General features: G+C 40.0%; 1 protein-coding gene and 1 long non-coding RNA gene across 3 annotated transcripts in view; both read left to right on the top strand.

Annotated features, from left to right (window-relative positions):
• The window catches only part of LOC308662269 (PALM2-AKAP2 fusion protein-like), a 78,466-nt gene extending 60,223 nt beyond the window's left edge, over window positions 1–18,243 (top strand). Inside the window, exons 3-5 of one of the 2 annotated variants that reach the window (XM_081317868.1) lie at window positions 8,369–8,547; window positions 11,205–11,243; window positions 15,114–18,243. In XM_081317868.1, coding sequence (XP_081173994.1) covers window positions 8,369–8,547; window positions 11,205–11,243; window positions 15,114–15,206 — 311 coding nt within the window. In that variant the 3' untranslated portion in view covers window positions 15,207–18,243. The remainder of the gene's footprint in view (window positions 1–8,368; window positions 8,548–11,204; window positions 11,244–15,113) is intronic. The other variant, XM_081317869.1, reaches the window with a different exon arrangement.
• Window positions 1–19,916, top strand: part of LOC308662277 — a 907,910-nt gene that overhangs the window by 740,750 nt on the left and 147,244 nt on the right. The window lies entirely within an intron of this gene.

The raw sequence follows: 19,916 nt of genomic DNA, 5'->3' as shown, positions 1-19,916 counted from the left end.
GTCAGACATAAGTCCCCTAGTCTTGCATTTTTTATAATTGAAAATCGACCTGTGAAAAACCTGGAACACCCTTCTGTTTATTGGAATTCTTGGGGTCAATGCTAGCTAGTCATAAGTTTTTTAAAAAATCTTAAATTTCTTCTTATATTGAAAAGATGTCTGGATTGTACATTTTACTTTTGAAGGGCAGTGATTACCGTATTTTTCCGTGTATAAGACACACCCTAATATAAGAAGCTCTGGCGTGTGAGTTCCAAGCTTACAGCCAACAAAGTCAGCGCTGGGAGCAGCTGCCTCCCAGAGCTCTAAATAGACGCCTCCCGGCTGTCCCGACCCCCCACCCACCTAACCAGCATCGGGCACGATGAGCATTCATAGTTCACAGCAGCAGCCTTCCGACTCTGGTAAACAAACTGGCATGAGCACCGCCGTGACAGGAAGGCAAGGGAAGCGAAGGCAGATTTTAAACTCCCTGCCGTTTCCGTGCCAATCAGCTGTTCGGCAGAGTGCTGAACAGCTAAGCCGGCAAATCCGGATGTTTGGCCGGCCGCTATTATTGAGCAGGACGGCCTCGCAGCTGCGTTCCACAGGGTCCCCGGCCAGCATACAGGTACGAGGGAGGGAAAGGGCTGTCGCTGCCATCCATGCTGCTGGTCCCATCTGCTGCCTCCGGACGCCGCCATCTGACGATCTTGCCCCCTCCCCCCTTCCCGTTAGTGACAAGCCCACAGGGGCTTGACACCTGCGCCAGGCGGCATGGCAGTGGTATGTAAAGAACCCACACAGGCATGCCCTGGGCTGTGGAGGTTACCGTTATTTTTTCACGTATAAGACGCTGCACTTGTATAAGACGCACCTGATTTTTGAACAGGAAAAAATAGTATCTTATACACAGAAAAATATGGTAATTCATTCTAGGTTTTTTTTTTAAATGAAGATCAGAGCCATATCACCTCCACTTTTCAAGAAGTACAGTATCTCTTAGGTATTAAGTGATCCACTGTTGGACAAATGTCTGTCAACTAACTATTCATCCATCTGTGAGTGCAGCTCTGTTAATCTTGCAGGAGTAACCAATGCATGGTTCTATATTCAGTCATTAATGTGTCTCAGTAACTACATTTGCCTCCTAGTTGGTATAGTACAGGCAGCAGTATATTGGTACACAGAGTGATTCCTAAATTAAAGAGTCTGATTTCAGTACTATGAAAACTATGCACATCTCTAGGGTAAAAAACTGAATTTTCACTGTACTTGCAGAAACCCTGGGCAAAATGCACAAAATCTATAGTTTGGATTGAGATATGAGAGGTACCAAAAATTATCAGGCCATTTGCAGACCCAAGAATGGATGAGAATTCTTAGAAGAACGTTTTTTAATAAATGATTTAAGCATGCCTGTTCATTTGCGTACACTTAGCAAAAAAGAAAGAATATGAATTTTAAAATACTGTTGCTATATTTATGGCAATAGATTGGAATTATTGTGGATATTATGAGAGCTGTGAAAGTATGTCAGACTTATTTTTTGGGAAGTATTAAGAATGGGAGAGGGGAGGAATGGATATGGAAAAAAGGGTTGAAGTGAAAAAAAAACTAGAGATAGTAAAATGATTGCAAAGGAAGATGCTAGTTCTCTATGAAATGGTATAAAAAGATTGGTTAATTTTCAAACAGAGAGAATATGAAGTAGAGGAAATTGGAAGAGTGAAAAGAATCATGTTACGGAGTGCCACAGAAGTACATGTAGAGTTATGCTAATGGGAAATATGAAAAAGGATGGTTGGTGAAATGCTGGAGGGTGAGAGGGGAAAGCATAGATAAGAGGTTTATTTTTGTAAAAGAAATGAAAATGAGAGAAAAACGAAGTACTAGGTGCATAGAGAGAGAGAAAATGCAAAGAATGTTGGAAAAAAACCCAAATGGTTAAGATTAAAGGAGGCGATACAGAGTGATTTTGATGGAAATAAAAATTGTTTGGGAAATGTGAAAATAAGACTAAACAAGAAAACTCCAGTAGACTGAATCACATGAAAAATGAAGTGATGCAACGTTGTTTGATGAATTTGAAGCAAGGCAATCCTGGAAGGAGTATATTTTAATAAGAATTATAATTTGTGTCACGAGCAAATTTGAAATGAGTGCTACATATGTTAGTGTCCAAGAAAAAACATGTTGTAAAGGAAGTAATAAATTATATGAGAATGTAGTAAATAGGTAACGCTGCAGGTGTAATTGGTGTTATTGGCGAAATGGGGTTAAAAATGTTGTGGTTTCCTAATACAATGGTGTGACTAATTTGAAAACTATGTCCTCCAATTAAGATGCTGCTATTGTTTCCTACGCAAGGGAGAAAAAGTAAAAGTTAATGCAAAAACTGAAGTGGGAATAAGTTTAAATGTGTGTGGTAAGTTGTTTTATACAGCTCTGATTGATAGTATACAAAATGTGACAACGGGCAACATTTGAGAAGTGTAGTATGCCTAATACTTGGCAGAACAGATACAGAACAGATTTTTGTTCTCCAGCAAGTCATTAAGAAATGTGTAAATATGAGGGGGGAAAAGTTCCCTCTGTCCAGTCGTATCTGACTCTAGGGCAGGGGTAGGCAACCTCAGCTCTTTTATGACTCGTGGACTTCAACTCCCAGAATTCCTGAGTCAGCTGAGTCAGGAATTCTGGGAGTTGAAGTCCACAAGTCATAAAAGAGCCGAGGTTGCCTACCCCTATTCTAGGGGCAGTACTCATCTCTGTTTCCTAGCCGAGGAAACCACTGTTATCTAAAGACACTTCCATGATCATGTGGCCGGCATGATTGCACTCCCAGGTGCGTTGAACGGTGTGATCTCCCCACCGAAGTGGTTCCTATTTATCTACTTGCATTTGCATGCTTTCAAACTGCTAGGCTGCCAGGAGCTTTGGCAAGAATGGGAACTCATCCCATCACACGGTAATTGAGCTGCCAATCTTCCAGTCGACCAGCCACTTCCCCAAACAAATCAATGTGAGTCTGTGTGTAGCAAAAATCAGAAAGTTATCACCTTTTCTGACTAATTGCATTAAAAGGCATAATAAGCTTTAAAAGAGCTGTAGCTCATATTATCAGATGCATCAAGAAGCTAAAGTTTGACAGAGGATTTAAATGCGGGAACGGGAGCCGGACAGGCTGGTTATACAGATTTCATGCGAGACAGATACAAAGTACCTTATCACATAACATGTTCTGAACCAGCCCTCTTCTCGCAACCCCTATTCGAAAAGAAGAGACTGGAAAGCGTCCAAGGCCAAAAGGCTTCTGCCAAGATTTAATTACGCAGTTAACAAAAACACTAGAGCTTGTCTTCTCAAGCGGAAAAGTTGCTTTCAGCAACCAGCCCCTCCCCAAACACTCCTTTTATAGAGAGCTCAGGGCGTGGTCTCCTTGTGCCTCCTCCCGAGGAGTCCTGCAGCCTTTCTTTGTTTGTTCCTGCTTGACTGCCTCCTGCGTCGGGCGTCCTTGAACAGGGCCAGCTGTGGGTCATCTTCCTCCGCACTCTCGGGCTCATGCAGCTGAGAAGAGGTCCCCGGCTGAGGACTCTGCAAAGCCTCCAAACCATCATCAGCCGGTTCGTTTCCCTCCTCCAAACCATCATCAGCCGGTTCGTTTCCCTCCTCCCCCTCAGAGTCATCCGATACATCAGAGCCGGCTGTCGGACCCACAGGCTGGCCCTGAGTCACAACATAACAATTGGAAAGCATTACAAACCCACTGTGTTTGTTGACACCTGAAATTGCCTGAAACTTTTTGATATATATGTGAATTCAGCAGGGTTTCACCCAATTGTACAAGACTGTTAAAGTCTTGTAGGACATTGTAGAGGAGGGGTGTCAAGCTCGCAACATCACATGACATGTCACGACGTATCACAACTTTTTTCCCATTGCTGGCAATAGGGTGGGTGCGGTTTCACCATGACGCATCCAGCCCGTGGGCCTGCAGTTTGACAGCCCTGTTGTAGAGTATCCTAGGTGAGTGAAATGTTCTGTCCTTGTTTTGAGTCAAAAGTAGTATCAAACTTTCTCCTTAATGAGAATCAGGAATAGCTAAGAGCAGCAATCTTGTAAAACAGGCTGGCCATTGACTTTATGCTATTCAGAATAGCCCACGGCTGTGAGGAATTTCCTGGTTTGTATTGCTTTAACCCAACTGACAGTTCCTTGAAAGTAAATCCACTACACTGTGCAAGATGTAAGGCATCTGACAAAATGAGCTACAGAACAAGCCTCCATACTGTAATCTAAGAAATTGGCTTACCTTGTAGCTACGTGGGAGAGGTTGGTTGCCAAATCTAGCTCTAGATTGCCTAGCTCCGTGGTGGCAAACCTATGGCATGCGTGCCACAGGTGGCATGCAGAGCCCTCTCTGTGGGCCCGCGCACCATCGCCCCAGTCCTATGCCTTCAGCTGGGTTTTATAAAATCTTTTCGCTTTAGGCCTCCGCCACCGTGTGCCAAAAAAAAAAGGTTCAATCAATTTCAACTTCTCGCGGGGAAAAAAAGATCTCGCAAAGTTGGAATTGATTGAACTTTTTAGTCCCACCCAGTCTGCCGTTACCACTGCAGCCACACCCACACAATTGGCCATGCCCACCCAATGGGTCATGCCCACCCATTGGGTCACGCCTACCCGACACCCGTCGATATATACAGTAAGTGGGTTTTAGGTTGCAGTTTGGGCACTCGGTCTCTGAAAGGTTTGCCATCACTGGGCTAGCTCTTCTGGCTGCCATTAGGTCTTTTCAGTAATTGTTTCCAGAAGAGTGTAAGGCCAAATCCTATCCTTTCACACATATATTTTCTCCTCCAAGAGGTCGAAAGGGAGGAGAATTGTAAGGAAAACAAGTTGTTGGAGGAGTAGAAGTGTCGGCAAGGGGCAACCTTGACATTCTCCTCTCTTAGTACATTTTATCAAAACTGCTATGGCAATGCAGCCAATATGTTTCTCTTTATTAACACATTAACTCTGTTTTGAGGATAGTAACAGTAGATGGGCAGGAGTAATGCTTGCTAATTTTGAATGTTCATGCTTATATCATCTATTATCAATGCCTATGTATGATTATCCTTTTCTCCTACTTTCCTAGAATGAATAAATATGAGTACATTCTTCTGTCTGTAGGAATTCTTCCCACTGTTTTCTGAAGGGAAATTCCTCCAGTGTACACTGAATAAATAACAACTGCAGTGAGCCGTTTGGTCCTCTGTTTGATTCCAAATGTCTATTAATTCTTTCATATAAAATCTGTTCATTCTGTATAGAAGCCAGAGAACTACGGCCATAATTGTTGTTCACAAAGTGTGCTACCAGATTCCTGGTTAGTTTTTGCTGTACAAATCAGGACCAGTTATCAGTTTTAATCATGTTTAGTAACTTTCATCCACAGAGTGTGAAACTTTATATCATGATAATGTGACTTATCTCTTTGGATCAGAAAGCCATGTCAGTAATTTTTTTTTGTTTTCAGAATAAATTGCCTACTTATTCTAAGTAGAGCTTCTGCTATATTTCTGACCTCTGGTGGTAATAGTAATTTTTGTTCCTTGACTGAACTGTCCAGTTTTTTGCATACTGCATGCACAGAAACGACATCATTTTAATGGATTTAACACAAAGCCGTTTATGTCCACTGCTGCTTTTATAAGAATATAAAAATGTAGTTAAGTGTTTTCCTGTTCATGATAATTAAAGAGATCATCATTTAGAAAAGTAGGAATGGAGAACATTTCTTTCCTTCAGTATTTCAGAATTGAACATTAGCCAAACCATTATTATTTTAAATATATGTTGGGGTGATTTTTTTTATGTTTGACAGTTTAATCAAACAAAGAAATATATTTGAGCCTCGAAATAGTGTAATTTCAAGACACATTCTGTGGTGCTGGTATCATGTGAAGAAATCAGATGCATTGGGGATCAGATTGCAGGGTCAACCCCCTGTGGGCTTGCCACTAACAGGAGGAGGGAGAGGAGGACAAGATCGTCGGATGGAGGCGTCCAGAGGCAGCGGATGGGACCAGCAGCAGAGATGGCAACGACAGTCGTTTCCCTCCCTCGTACCCGTACGCTGGAAGGGGGACCCTGCGGAATGCAACCGCGAGGCCATCCCACTGAGCAGCTGATCTGTGTGGAGAAACGGGGAGTGGAAATCCTGCCTCGCTTCCTTGCCTTGCTGCCATACCGGCGCTCACGCCAGATGCTGGCTGGGGGGTGGGGCCGGCCGGGAGGTGTCTATTTAGAGCACTGGGAGGCGGTTGCTCCCAGCGCTGGCTTTGTTGGCTGTTTGTTTGAATACTGCATGCCAGAGCGTACCGTGAATAAACCCGACCACCTGTGAACTCAACAGCTTGTTTCTTGTTGGAGCCAGGGGTGCGGCAAGGACCTCTGATTTACCGGTTTACTGGAATGCGTAGATACAGGTATTTAGTTTTGGCCTGGAACACTCTATGCCTAGCAAGGGCATTCTGATTCCTTGATCCAAATATTAATTCAGGTAACAGCAGTGGTGGCGCAGTGGTTAGAATGCGGCATTGCAAGCTAACTCTGCCCACAGTCTGGAGTTCAGTTCTGACTGGCTCAAGGTTGACTCAGCCTTCCATCCTTCTGAGGTGGATAAAATGACCCAGATTGGTGGGGGCAATATGCTGACTCTGCAAACTCCTTAGAGAAGATTGTAAGGCACTGTGGAACAGTATATAAGTCTAAGTGCTATTATTATTATTGCCTGAACCATTTATTTGGAAAATGTGACTCCTTAGTTACAATAGTTTCATTGGCTACTAATCTACTTGGGGGCATAAATCATATTCCTGATTGTGACTGTTGGATCAAACTCTTTTAACAGATTATTTTGTTCTGTATGAAACTATCTTCATTTTAAGGGAGTGCCTTTATGTATCATCACTTCGAAAGCACATTAGATAAGATAGCAAGAAAGTGCATTTAAATGAACTAACTGTTGGAGTTTAGGATTTAGGCGGAAAAAATGTTCACTTTTTCTTTGTATAGTTAATTGTTTTGGCTGATGAGCTTTTGAATTTACTTCTACTGTTAATGCCTTGAACTGCCACTGTTTCTACAGAATTAAAGGTAAAGACTTCTTTGACATCTAAACAACTGCTGATGGTATGGACGTATCCATGTCAGTTTTCTTGGCAACATTGTGCAAGTGATCCGACTTTGCCTTTTACTGGGGATTTTTTTTTACCAGTCTAGCCTACAGCCCTGGAATTTGCTGATGGTCTTTCACTCAAACCCTGTCCAGGTTTGACTTGTATGTGACATGCATCAATTAGTAATTTGAGAAGCCTTACCTTCACTGGCGTTTCTCAGAGGATATGGTTAATATAGTATGGACAGCCTTATCCATAGCATTTGAAAAACCGGCATGGATGAGAGAGCAACAAACCATAGAGCGACTTCTTCTCGCGTGCCTTCCGCTCTTTTGCTTTTAGTCTAACTAAAATCAGGAAGCAGTGAAGCATCTCAAAGGAAAACAGAAATGTAGCCCTGTACTGTATAGGTCAGGAGTAGGCAACCTTGGCTCTTTTATGACTCATGGACTTCAACTCCCAGAACCTCTGAGCCAGCTATGCTGGGAGTTGAAGTCTGTGAGTCATAAAAGAGCCAAGGTTGCCTACCCCTGGTATAGGTAGACCAAAATTGGGACCAGCATTATCCATTGTTAAGCCAGGCAGTTGTTATAGGAGTTTATGCCCTTTTTGCCATGGTTGTTAAGCAAATAACCACAGCTTTAAAGTGACTCACACAGTCGTTAAGTGAATCTGGCTTTTCCCATTGGTGTTGTTGATCGGAAGCCAGATGGGAAGGTTGAAAAATGGTGATCACATGACCCCAGGATGCTGCAACTGTCATAAATACGTGCCTGATCACCAAGTGCCAGAATTGTGGTCGTAACAATAGTTGTAAGTGTAAGAAATGGTTGCAAAAATCACATTTTCTCAGTGCTGTTGATCGCTAAACAAGTGATTATAAGTCAAGGACATCTGTAGTCAGTTCTAAAAGCATGGTTGCTGATGCCCAATAGTTCCCTTGAAAGAACATTCGTCTGTATACACACACATACACAGACATATATGCATCCTTTTTTTAGTTGTTATACTGTAGTTACTGGTCCCGGCTTGAAAATCGGTAGGCAATTTTTTTTTTAACACGATCCTTTTTAAGATGCCTCAAGCTTTCTCCTCTGTAATAACCTCTGCAGCTTATCCTGCTTAAGTGCTCCTTTGGTTTGGCAGTTGGGTGTATGTTTTCAGGCTCTCTTTTTCAAATCTGTTGCCTAGAGAAGGACATTTTGATTGGGTCTTTACAGGTAAAATAGAGAAGATCAAACCACCTCCATCTCCAACGGGTGAAGGTCCCCCCTCGCATCCCAGCTCCGCATCAGATGAAACTGGAGGATCCCAAAGAGGCAAGAACCTGATGCAGACGCTTATGGAAGACTATGAAAGTCACAAAACCAAAAGGCGGGAGAGGATGGATGAGAACAGTGTAAGCATATTCCGTTTCTCCCTTGCCATTTCTTCCACGCACAGACTTCCGGAGGAAAAAAATAAAGCCCTTAGGCTTTTATAAGTTGCCTTCCAAGAATTTGGTGGACAAGGCAATAAGCAAAACAGAACAGAGTGAGGAAAATTGAAGAAGAAGAAGAAGAAGAAGAAGGAAAAAATCAATTCCTTTTAAAGGGCGCATGAGAAGGGGGGTTTGCATAGGAGACTGCCCAGATTGCTAGGTGCAGAATACCGGGGGCAAACCAAATATTCTTTCCATAGCAACTCTGCCAATGGTGAGGGAGACCTGGGTGGGGAAAGGCAGTGAAGAGGAAGAGGTTGGAAGGCCATACTTGCAGCAACGTCGACTCCCAAATGAGTTTTGTTCCCCATGGATTGGGGCTGGATACTGGGTAGATGTAAATTTATTGAGCTGCCCTGTGAAAACTTTGACCCCTCTCGTGAGCCAGCATTTCTTCAGCCAAGATCAAGGCTGGAAAATATTTAGTACAATCAGAAATTGCAGAGTTACCAAGCTAACGGTGGTGGGGAAATATGTCAGGAAATGAGGGTGGTTTTTTTTCCCCTCACAGCTTTTTTGAGGGAAAAATGCCTAATTCTAATGCAATCGATTTAGCTTTCCCTAAAGATTGGAGGGTCGGTGTCTGTCTAGGCTCCAGGGAAAGGTTCTCTTCCTGGATCTTCTCAGATGACCTTCCTCACTAGCCAGGGCCGGTATCATCCCTGGCCTTCTGAATCGGATTAGATGGGTAGATGTATTCGAGGAGAGGTGATTCTCAAGTATCCCAGGTCCACATGCCATGTAGGACTTTGTAGTTCATTACAAAATATCTTTGAATTGCACTTTGAAGCAGACCGATACCCAGTGCAGCACGCAGAGCAGAGATGGAACGTGTGCTGCTGGCATGGCCACGTTTTGCACCAGCTGTAGCTTCTAAGTGCTCTTCAAGGACAGGCCCAGGTGGAGCGTGTGACAGTAGCCCGTTTGGGAGGTAACCAGGGCATGAGTAACAGAGAGAGCCTCACACTGCCACCCTCTTAACTGCCAGGGTTTTTGTAATCAGTCATTTGTGAATGAGGATGAAGTGAGTCCTGAGGAAGCCAGTTCTAAGGCTACTACCGCTCCTCTATTTATGTTCCTTTGTTTTACTAAGGTTCCTACCTATGTTTAAAAACCCTCTGGACCCAGACCTTATATTATCTCTAACTCTATTCAGAATCCTCATCTCCTACTGATAATCCTTAGAGTACCCTGTTATTATTAGTACAAGGGGAATGATCTAATAAGTAGCTTAAAGCCTTCTGAAAAACCCCTGCCCTCATGGGTTCTTTTCCTCTATTATTAGACCATTACACATTGGTAGCTTTATAGCCTTTCTGAGCTAAACCATTAAGTGTCCCTGCTGAAGATTTTACCTCAGAAGCAAAATCCATGATAGGTCACCCCCAAGAGCTTGCTCTCCCATCATTCTTTGCTGAATGACATCTGAGATTATGGATCTCCATTTTGAGATTATGACTCAGTCCACAAACATCAATCTCTTCTATGGGGAATAAGCAAGGAACTCATCAGTATGCATAAATCACAGCGACCAGGGCAAAGGAGAAATTAGTGACACCCTAATTTTTCTGGTGGCTATTTCTGAATTCACACAACTTGATAATTTGGTTTTTTCATGACATCAAGCTACTTCTCAAAACTTTACTATACAAGTAGCCCTCAGGTTATGACAGCAAATGGGACTAGACCTGCCCATGACCCTAGTGATGGTCATAAAGCATGATGTATCACTTAGTGAAGGCAATTCTGGCTGTCCCAATTGCTGTCATTAAGTGAGGACCACGCAGACTTCCAAGTTCTTGCCATCTTTCCCATTGACTTTGCTTGTGGGAAGCCAGCAGGGAATGTCAGAAACTGCAGTTGCCTGACTGGTTTTCTGCAATGTCATAATCATGAGCTGGATGCCAAGATCATGACCTCATGATCCTGTGGATGCTGTGAGGCCAGAACGACCTGTCATAATTCCCCCCTCATTCATCATCATCATCATCATCATCAGAAATTTAACCAAAATGAGTGATTGTAACCCAAGGACTGCCTGTATTCTAAAGAAAAGGAGATGAGAGAGATTGGGCAGTGATCATATGTGCTAATCATCTGTGATTCATGGAGAGAGCCAAAATTTGTCTTAAGGTGTAGAAAATTCTAAATGGGGCTCTGTGTGGGCACAAAACTCATATGTATAAATTCACAGAAGACCACTTCAATGGTCTTTAATTAGAGGTAAGTAATCAATTTTTTTATTGGCAAAGTACTCTCCATTTCAAATATCTCCATTTGTTAAAGGGAAGGATTTTGGTTATCTAAGAGAAAGTAAAGCCTTTAGGTCGTAAGATTTGGGAAATCCTTAGTTTGTAATAGAAGAATTATATAGATAAGTAGATACAGTTGAAAGTAACATGCAGCTTATGCTGGTGTTCTTAAATTGCCTATTATGCTTAGCAGGTTTTTTTAACAGATAAAACTGCCTTAATGAGAAATTCAGAGGCAGATACCCATTTTCGGTTCATTGTAAGCATCATTCTCTTTCTCTGTTCTTTTTGCACACTAATGAGAGTCTTTTCTCTTTCTGCTAGTACAACTATAAATTACTGTCTAACAAGGTTACTTCTGAGGTACTTTTCAAATGTTTGCCCTTTTAAGCACTTTGATTATTTATTTTTTTTCTTCTTCTTTTGCATGAGACTTTTTGAGAGCTTCTCCGTTTTGCATGCTGCTGTAGTTTGCTTCCCGCTGCTTTATTTGTTGGAGGAATATTTGAAATTAGAAGCCATCATTTCCCCGCCCCCCATGATTTCCCCACACCTAGACTATCAGTTGGATGGATGACGCCTCACACTGCTTTTGGGAGTTCCCGCTAAATCCGTAGACTTACACCTTGGATAGCCACAAGGTTTTCTTTCTCCAGTTGTTTCTGCCCACCTGGTAAATTTTGGGCAGGGCTGGTATGCTTCAGGTCCAGCCTGTAAAATGGTGCCATCTGATGGGACTTCGGAGATGGGCCTCCTTTTCCATTGCTGTCCAGGAAGAAGCATTCCCCTAAAATCTAACTGATTTTTTGTGGTTTCTCCGACACCTTACAGCCATCGTATTGTTATCTGGTTGCTTTGTCTTTGGTGTTGTTTTAACTCAATGATCTATACTTTGCAAATTTACCTAAATTCCTAATTGCTGTGATCAGTAGGCTGACTAAATAAGTAAGATGAAATCTCTTGAACCTACACTCCAACCGTACAATGCAACTTGAAGGAATCAAAATCAGTCCTTTCCCCAAAGCTTCCATGAGAAATCGTATCTAGCTGCCATGTTAGGGTTCCTCCTTAAGGGAGCACAAAAAGAGAGGATTCTAGATAGAAACACTTTCCAGACTTGAAGCAGGTATTTGAACTACAACCCGTAGTTTCAGATTGATTTTGTAGCCTGGATGTCTTCCCTGTGATCAGCCCATAATCCCCAACAATGTTATCAAAGAGTTATGCTTCTTGGCAACAACCCTGAAACCTGGCTTCAGTCCCGCCGTAGGTATCATGCTAACTAAGGGCACCTCCCTAATTTATCATTCTGGGTGTGTTAGAACAGCAATTTCCTGAATCTCCAGCCAGTGTGGCTAACGGGGATTCAGGGATTTCAATCCCAATACCTCTGAAAGCCAATCTTATTCTATACAACTGAAAATGTCACATTATTGATTCATTATCCTAATTAGGCACACTATAGCATTTTCCTTCTTCCCTGGCAACTGATTTCAACAAAAAATCTCACCTTTTCATATGAGATCTCCTCAGCGTCCCAGGATCCTACTTGCTTTTTTTTTTGCCAAATAAATACCTGCATGTGACTTTGTGGCTTAGAAGATAGAGGAAAATTAGAAGGAAGCCCAAGTTTAGAAAATTGTAAAAAAAATCAACTTTTTTTTAAAAAAACAAACATATGCCAAGGGAGCCAGCAAGCATTGCACTTTGTGAAAGAGGACCTAATTTTGAGTGTGCAGATAGGAGTAAATATAGAGGTCTTAAACACATTATCAATATATCTGTTGATTCATTGTCTCTCTGATATGTGATGGCATCTCTTAAGAAGATGGATAGATCATAGAGATGGATGCTGATTTTCCATGAGAGTTGATTGCAACAAAGAGTTTGGCCAAGAGTGTTCTTTGATCACAGTTCTATGTGCTCTTCTGCTTCAAGGTCTAGCAAAAGCTGTTGGTTCAGAGAAGATTGGAGACATGATAAGTTAGAAGGTATAGCATAGGAAACAGCGGTTCTGCCATACTAACTGAACACCTATATAAGGTAGTTTATACTGTACATGTCTACTCCAAAAAAAAATCCCATAGGTTGGGTTTACTGCCTGCAAATGGGGCACAGAATTACAGCCTGAAATCTCGTTACTTTGCTATATAACTACTGTAAAAGACGTTTTATTGGGGGGATTGGAAATCAACCCCTCACACCTTCCCCCCCCCAAAGAGCAACCCATTTTATCTCAGGATAATAAACTAGACTTACAGGTCAACTTTGCCCTGAGAGCATAAAATAGCATATTTAGCATACTCTCCTTCATTTTTCCCCCCTCATCACAACAACCTAGATTTCCTGGGTTGGGCTAGGAAATAATGACTGTACTCTTTCATTTATGTATATTTTTACTTGGGAGCTCATAAGCTGACATCCTCATCCCACTGTTTCTCTGTTTGAGTCTGTGTAAAGAGAGTATCAAAGATAAAAAGAGTAAGAAACGCCCCAGTAAATTTAAAGAAGGGCAAAAGAGGTTGTGCGTAGACCAATCAAATGTGTGTCTACGTAAAAGTGCTTACTTAGCAGTGCTGATATTGCTTTAGCTTGTTCCAAGATTTGCTGTCTTACCAGCAATATTACAAAGTCGGTAAGGAACAGAGTTAAAGAACTGCCCAAAACTTCTCCATGAATCATCTTGCCTAAATTTTAAGAGTTTTGCCACTCTTTTTCCTCCTGCTTCGTTTTTCCTGGAGAAAAAAAAATAGGGAAAATGCAGTGCAGTCACAATGCTGATAGAAGAGAATACTTGCAGCTCAGGGTTGAATTGTGGGGTCCTTGGGGGTCTCTGAGCTTGGTGGTTTTCTTGTAGACGTTTCATTACTAAGCCAGGTAACTTCCATCAGTGCCATCTGCAAGAAAACCACCAAGCTCAGAGACCCCCAAGGACCCCATAGTTACAGTACTTTTTGAACTGACAGCACTGGGGTTATATACCTGGAAGTGAATTTCCTCACCAGGAATTCATGATCAAAATATTCTGCTTCATTCATTCACTTCTATCATACATCTGTACAACACTTCTACTATTCTCCTCCTTAATTGGGAATTCAGTGTGAGACATCAGCAGCAATGCTGTTATTTTTCTACTTATTTTACCACCCCCCCCCCCCCAAGTGCACTCAACAAGGTGACTAAGTTATTCCCTTGGTTTTTCAGGTAGCTGTGAATATATTTAACCTGTCTGAAATGTGTTTTTTTGTCTCTGATTTCTACATAGGATTTATTTAAATCTGAACAAGCTTGCCTTAGTTTGGTGAAACATATTTTATCAGTCCTTGGGAGATGCAAATCATTTTGTACCACCAACCTAGCATAACTTTTCAACTATATCTTAAACCCACACAAACATTTTGGAGCATCTAACTAGCTCCTATGATTAATTTAACAAGTTCTTTGGAATTTTTTTCAATAATCAATTCTGTTTAAACCTCTCTTGGAATTTTTTTTTAAATAGCAGCCTTCCTGACGTGGCCACACTTGATCCTGTCCATGCCAGTCATACGGAAATGGAAATTCTGAGGGTTTTTAAGATATACCTGACAAAAGTATATACTAACTACCCAAAGTACTTGTGTAATATTTCAGCTACAATTCTGCTTTAGATATACAGCAGAAAGGTGGGGATTAAGAGCACTAGGAAATTTCCATCTCTCATGTAAAGTGCCCACAGGTATCATGGTTAACTCAGTTTTTCTCTGCAGCTATTGAATGTGATTATTGCAATTTTTTTGCAAAATGGTTTACATAAGCATAGGAGACTTGGGATGAGTAGCTCAGAGAGAAGAAAAGAAAGGAAAAAGTCCTTGTCATTGGTTAGAAGTTCGGGTGCAGTTTTCTATGGAAAAGGCCATAGCAACTGTACTGCCACGTGTCTTTTATGCTTCACCAGCTATTTTTGTGTTTTCTCTGCATGTGGTGGTGTTTTCATTGATGTGCTTAAACTTAAGTATCACAGCTGGATGTTTTGCAATCACTTTTCAGTTAAGCATTTGATTTGATATTGGCTGCAGCTATGCTGATATATATATATATATTTCTCAGTGAGTGAAAAAACACAAAAGGCGGTGAGGTATGCCATTGGAAACATTTGAGTTGCATATAAATTTTCATTGGCTGTCTTTGTAGTTTGTCTATAACGGACAAAGACAACAAAACAAATGATGTTTTCTTCCTTTCCCTCCCCAGGTCCTTGAGGCTACTAGAGTTAATCGTCGGAAGAGCGCGCTAGCACTGCGGTGGGAAGCTGGTATATATGCTAACCGGGAAGAAAACGAATAGACTTTTTGGCAAAAATCTCAGAACTTTTTTTTTTATTGCAGAGACCAGGAAACCAAATAAAAGGGGAGGGGAGGGGGAGAAGTTTTAATTTTTAAAAAAAGCTAAAGCATTTTAATGTGGTATTTATTACAAACGTACAAGTCTCTGCAATACATATTAGAGCAGGATCAGTTCATATATATTACATGCATACATGCACCAACACAACGAAGAATTGTAATAAAACATACACCTGCTGTCCTCTCTGAAGAAACTGAAGAAGCAGACAATAGTCGTGGAGTTGTCATCATCACTACTTATAAGAAACTGCAGCAGTGATCATCCAAGTGAATATATTTCCAAGTGAGTAGAATGAAACATGATCGATCCTTCACAATCTCTGCTTCACATGTGTTTCGAATAGGAAGAATCTGTATTATATACCTTTTGACCACAAGATGGCACTTCTGGATATGAACATTTTCATTTTTCTTTGAGCTTGTGTTTTACAACACATTAAGTGGCATTTCTAAGGGGCCTATTATTCTGTTATATCCTAGGTATAACATAGCGAGGGTTGGTGTTGTTGTTTTTTCTATTTTTAAAGAATCTGGAGAGGTTCTTGGAGTCTCCATAACTGTTTCTTTTTAAAGAGGCTGTTGATTTGCAAATGTGAATGTACAATCCATATATTTAGCCATAAATGCAATGTGTTGTTTTTACTAATACTTTGGGAAGTATGGAGAGATGGCAGATGGTTTATGTTTTTCTTGTATGTGATCTTGGGTGTTGTTGCAAATTTGCCATCTTTTTTTTCATAATCAGTATGCTTCATACAATTCCTTTAATATTGCTGCACATTCTATAGATAGGTTAGAAGGGATAGAAAGAAATGCCAAACCAGAATTCTTAATTCTAGTGGCTTGTATGCTTGCAGTTATGAGGTTGGCCTCAATGTGTATTTGTATTATCATTTGTGCTTAATAGGCAACAAGTATTATATACCAAAAGAGGGAATATGTAATAAAATCAGTAAGGAACAATCACACTGAGGTAATCGGAGGTTTGAAAATGTTGAGTATTTTTTACTGAAGCAATAATTGATATTCAGCAGATTGATAAAAATAGAAGAATATGAAAGAAAAATAGTTATATCTTTAACTATATTTATACTATATAAATGTCTTATCTTAGTATTATTAAAGCATGAGGAAGAATGTTTTGCATTTCCAGAAAATGAAAGTTGTAGAAGGTAGAAGAGAGAGGAGTCAAGAGACAAAAGATTGGGGCCAAAGGATTATTTTTGCTGTTTCAATTGTGTTTTAAAAACTAAAAAATAAGGGAGCTTCTTTGGTTCAAGTGTAGATTGCAAACTCAGAACAAAGAAATAGGAGATGTGTGTGAGCAATTTCTGTATGTGTAAATTGGAAAAACAGGATCGTAGAGATTTGGTTGTACAGATTATTTTCTCCAAAGCTGTTTGTCAGCTCTTAGGGGTATAAACATTTTTTTTTATGAAAAAGGATCTAATATGGCACTAAGCCACTGCAGTATTTGTAACAACAAAGCTGACCCAATATGGTATTTGCATGAGTTACTATTTCAAAATGTATTGAACAGTTTTATAATCTGATATTTAGAAAAGAAAAATGGTATTTATTCTTGCCAGAGTATTAAGAGCTGCCAGAATATTCTTTGTTCAGGGAATGTAGTGGAGTATTGGAAATACATAATTTCTAATCTAGAGTAGATAATATTTTAAGCAATGGAAAGAACGTTATATGAATCTTAAAAATAAAATTATCATTGCCTAATTTTAAAGGAAAAACCCAACAAGAAGTCATGTATACAATTCACTTTCCAAATGTTTCATATTGTGAGCCGAATTTTTGTATATTTCTGGTATTTGAATTTGGAGGACGAGGAACGTATTTACATTCCCCCCCCCCAACTATTAAAGGTACTTATAAATTAGGGTGATCACACAGCCTTGGAGAGAATCTTGTCGTCGTGGACACAAAAAAATGTAGAAAGGTTGAGAGATCAAGTGATCCTGCTTATATGTACCACAATCTTCAGAACTTCTAATCCAAATGTCCCTGCCATGTGTTTTGATCTTCTGTGGCCAGCAATAACATTTGGACTTGCATGTATGCAATAATTGTTTTCATCTGCCATAGCTGCAAAAGGAGAGGTTTTTATCTGCATGCATATCTTCCGTTGCTGGCTTACAAACCAAGTTAGCATTTATTCAATTTACTATAAATACATGGGCAGATATAACAGATCTAGTACAAGCAGATTTTGTAACCCCCAAATATCAATTCTATAGTTGGAATATGTTTTACATAAATAATTCCCATTTGATTCTATTTCAAAATTTCTAAAAGTTTGGGACTCAGTCTGATCAGATTCTGGCATTCACATTGATTTCCATAGGAGCACTTGGGATTTAAATGTACTTAATTTATCCGGCTTATTTGCTAGGCAAGTTCAGAGTCTATAATGAAGCATAGGGAGGAATACCGGTAATTGAAGGTATTGAGTTGAAATAGGTATGTGGAGAAAAACTGTGGGCACAGTATCCATGAAAATGAAAGAGTAGAAAACTGTCCAACTCAAGTATTGGTCATCAAAGGCCAGTGCTTAATATCTTCAGTATTTTATTTTTGACCCTTGAGCACAAACTGCCTATACAATCAAGCTGACTTGTATATCTGTGTATGTGGTTTAACTCCTGAAATATATACTCTTTAAAATGAGGTGAACATTCTCAGGTTTATGAAGAATTTCTCCTAAACATGCAACATGCTCTGTTACGATCAAAAAAACGAATGAGGAAAATAAACATAACCACCTCTACTTAGTTACAACTCTTTTGCAAAAGCATGGTTTTATAGTGAAAAAGTAAATAAAACCAAAGACAATTATTTACTTGGAACTGAATAATTTGTGGGCCCCCCTTTTTTTTTAGTTTGTTGTCAACTTAGCACGAAGGACAAAAGAGTTGTTCAGGAAACACCCATTTTCTACATATATAAATAAAAATGACTTCACAAGTGTCTTTCAGTTGTCTGAGTCTTTTTTTTTTACTTTTGCAACAGCCACAGTGAATTCAGCATCTGGCATTGGAAAGAGGGAGACTTGGTAAGGGGGAAAAAGAGGCTTATTATGCTGTTTCCTTTAGATTTTAGTGCTATTCTGAACTGCTGTGAGTGGGCATGTGCTTTTTTCAAAGGTTAGGGAATCTTCTATGCCATTTTTCCGGAAAACATATCACAGTCCTTTCACATTGTATGTAACAGCTGAGTCATATCTTCATTCTTGCCTTGGACGGCTATCATTGCTTAGTTAGACTATACATATTTATAAATGTGCCCTAATTCATGCTACTATATATAGAAGTATATATAAATAAAACAACAGAGAACTTCATTGCGCTTGGCTTTGTTTTTTGATACAGAAAGAGGTAACATTTTGCAACAGTATATTGATGAACTGGATTTAAATATTTATGCATTATTTGTTATTGGGTCTAGAATATTTTTGTTTTGAATTTGAAGTTGTTTCCTCAAACTCTTTAAAACAGGCATGTCAAACTCGTGACGTCACGTGACGTCGCGCGACGTATCAGAACTTTTTCCCATTGCCGAAAACGGGATGGGCGCGGTTTCTCCGTGACGCTCTGGCCCGCGGTCTGGCAGTTTGACACCCCTGCTTTAAAAACTTAAATTTTAAAAAAATGCTAATTGCTACAAAAGTAGCCACTCTGTTGAAAATGCATAGTTTCTAATAGAACCTTTTTTTTCTGTAAAAAAACAGAAAGAGAAGGTGCCAGAACTTTGTTCTGGGTGTTCTATGAGAAAAAAAGCCCTGCGAAAAACTAATTCATTGTTCTACTCTATGTCTGTTTATTAATAACTTTCAACCCATAATGTAAACACACAAGTAAAAAATTAAACCAGTTTCTTAACATGCAGAAAATATAGTAATTGAGATGAATTCTTGGTGGAATTGTTTGCCGCGGTCATGAGCCAAACGAAATCAGCCCCTAGAGCCATTTCATCTCTTCAGACCTGGTACATTTTCAGGAATTTTCAGTTTTGTGCCCAATTTCAATTGGAGGAAAAAGAAACTTCTTCATGAAGATTTAAGCATGAAGAGTTAACAAGAAATACAAACAATTCTTCAGTTCTTCCACTCATTGTGTTTTGGGTAAAAGTCAGATATTATGCACCAATACACACACTGTTAAGTTGGAATTTATTGTTGCAATATAATAGTGCTACTTGCTTAAATTCTAAACAATCCCAAAACATAGCTGGCCTGAGTCTCAGATAGATAGATAGATAGATAGATAGATAGATAGATAGATAGATAGATAGATAGATAGATAGATAGATAGATAGATAGATAGATAGATAGATAGATAGATAGATAGATGATAGATAGATAGATAGATAGATAGATAGATAGATAGATAGATAGATAGATAGATAGAAGATAGATAATATATTGGGGGGTGTCCTTGACCAATGCAACATATAATTTAAGCACTGTTAATTAGCAATTCAATTCAGTGAACTTTTTACTCTTTGACTTGGAAGTCTGGAATGAGGAAGTGAGCCTCCTGCTTCTTTGATGTAAGTGTAGCCTCTAAAATATTGTTGGGTTCTGAATGCCTATGTCAGGGGTAGGCAACCTTGGCCTATGTCCAAAACTTTAATCTGC

Source organism: Vipera berus (assembly GCF_964194415.1).
Source record: "Vipera berus genome assembly, chromosome: 2".
Taxonomy (NCBI): domain Eukaryota; kingdom Metazoa; phylum Chordata; class Lepidosauria; order Squamata; family Viperidae; genus Vipera; species Vipera berus.
This window is presented reverse-complemented; position numbering and strand designations above follow the sequence as displayed.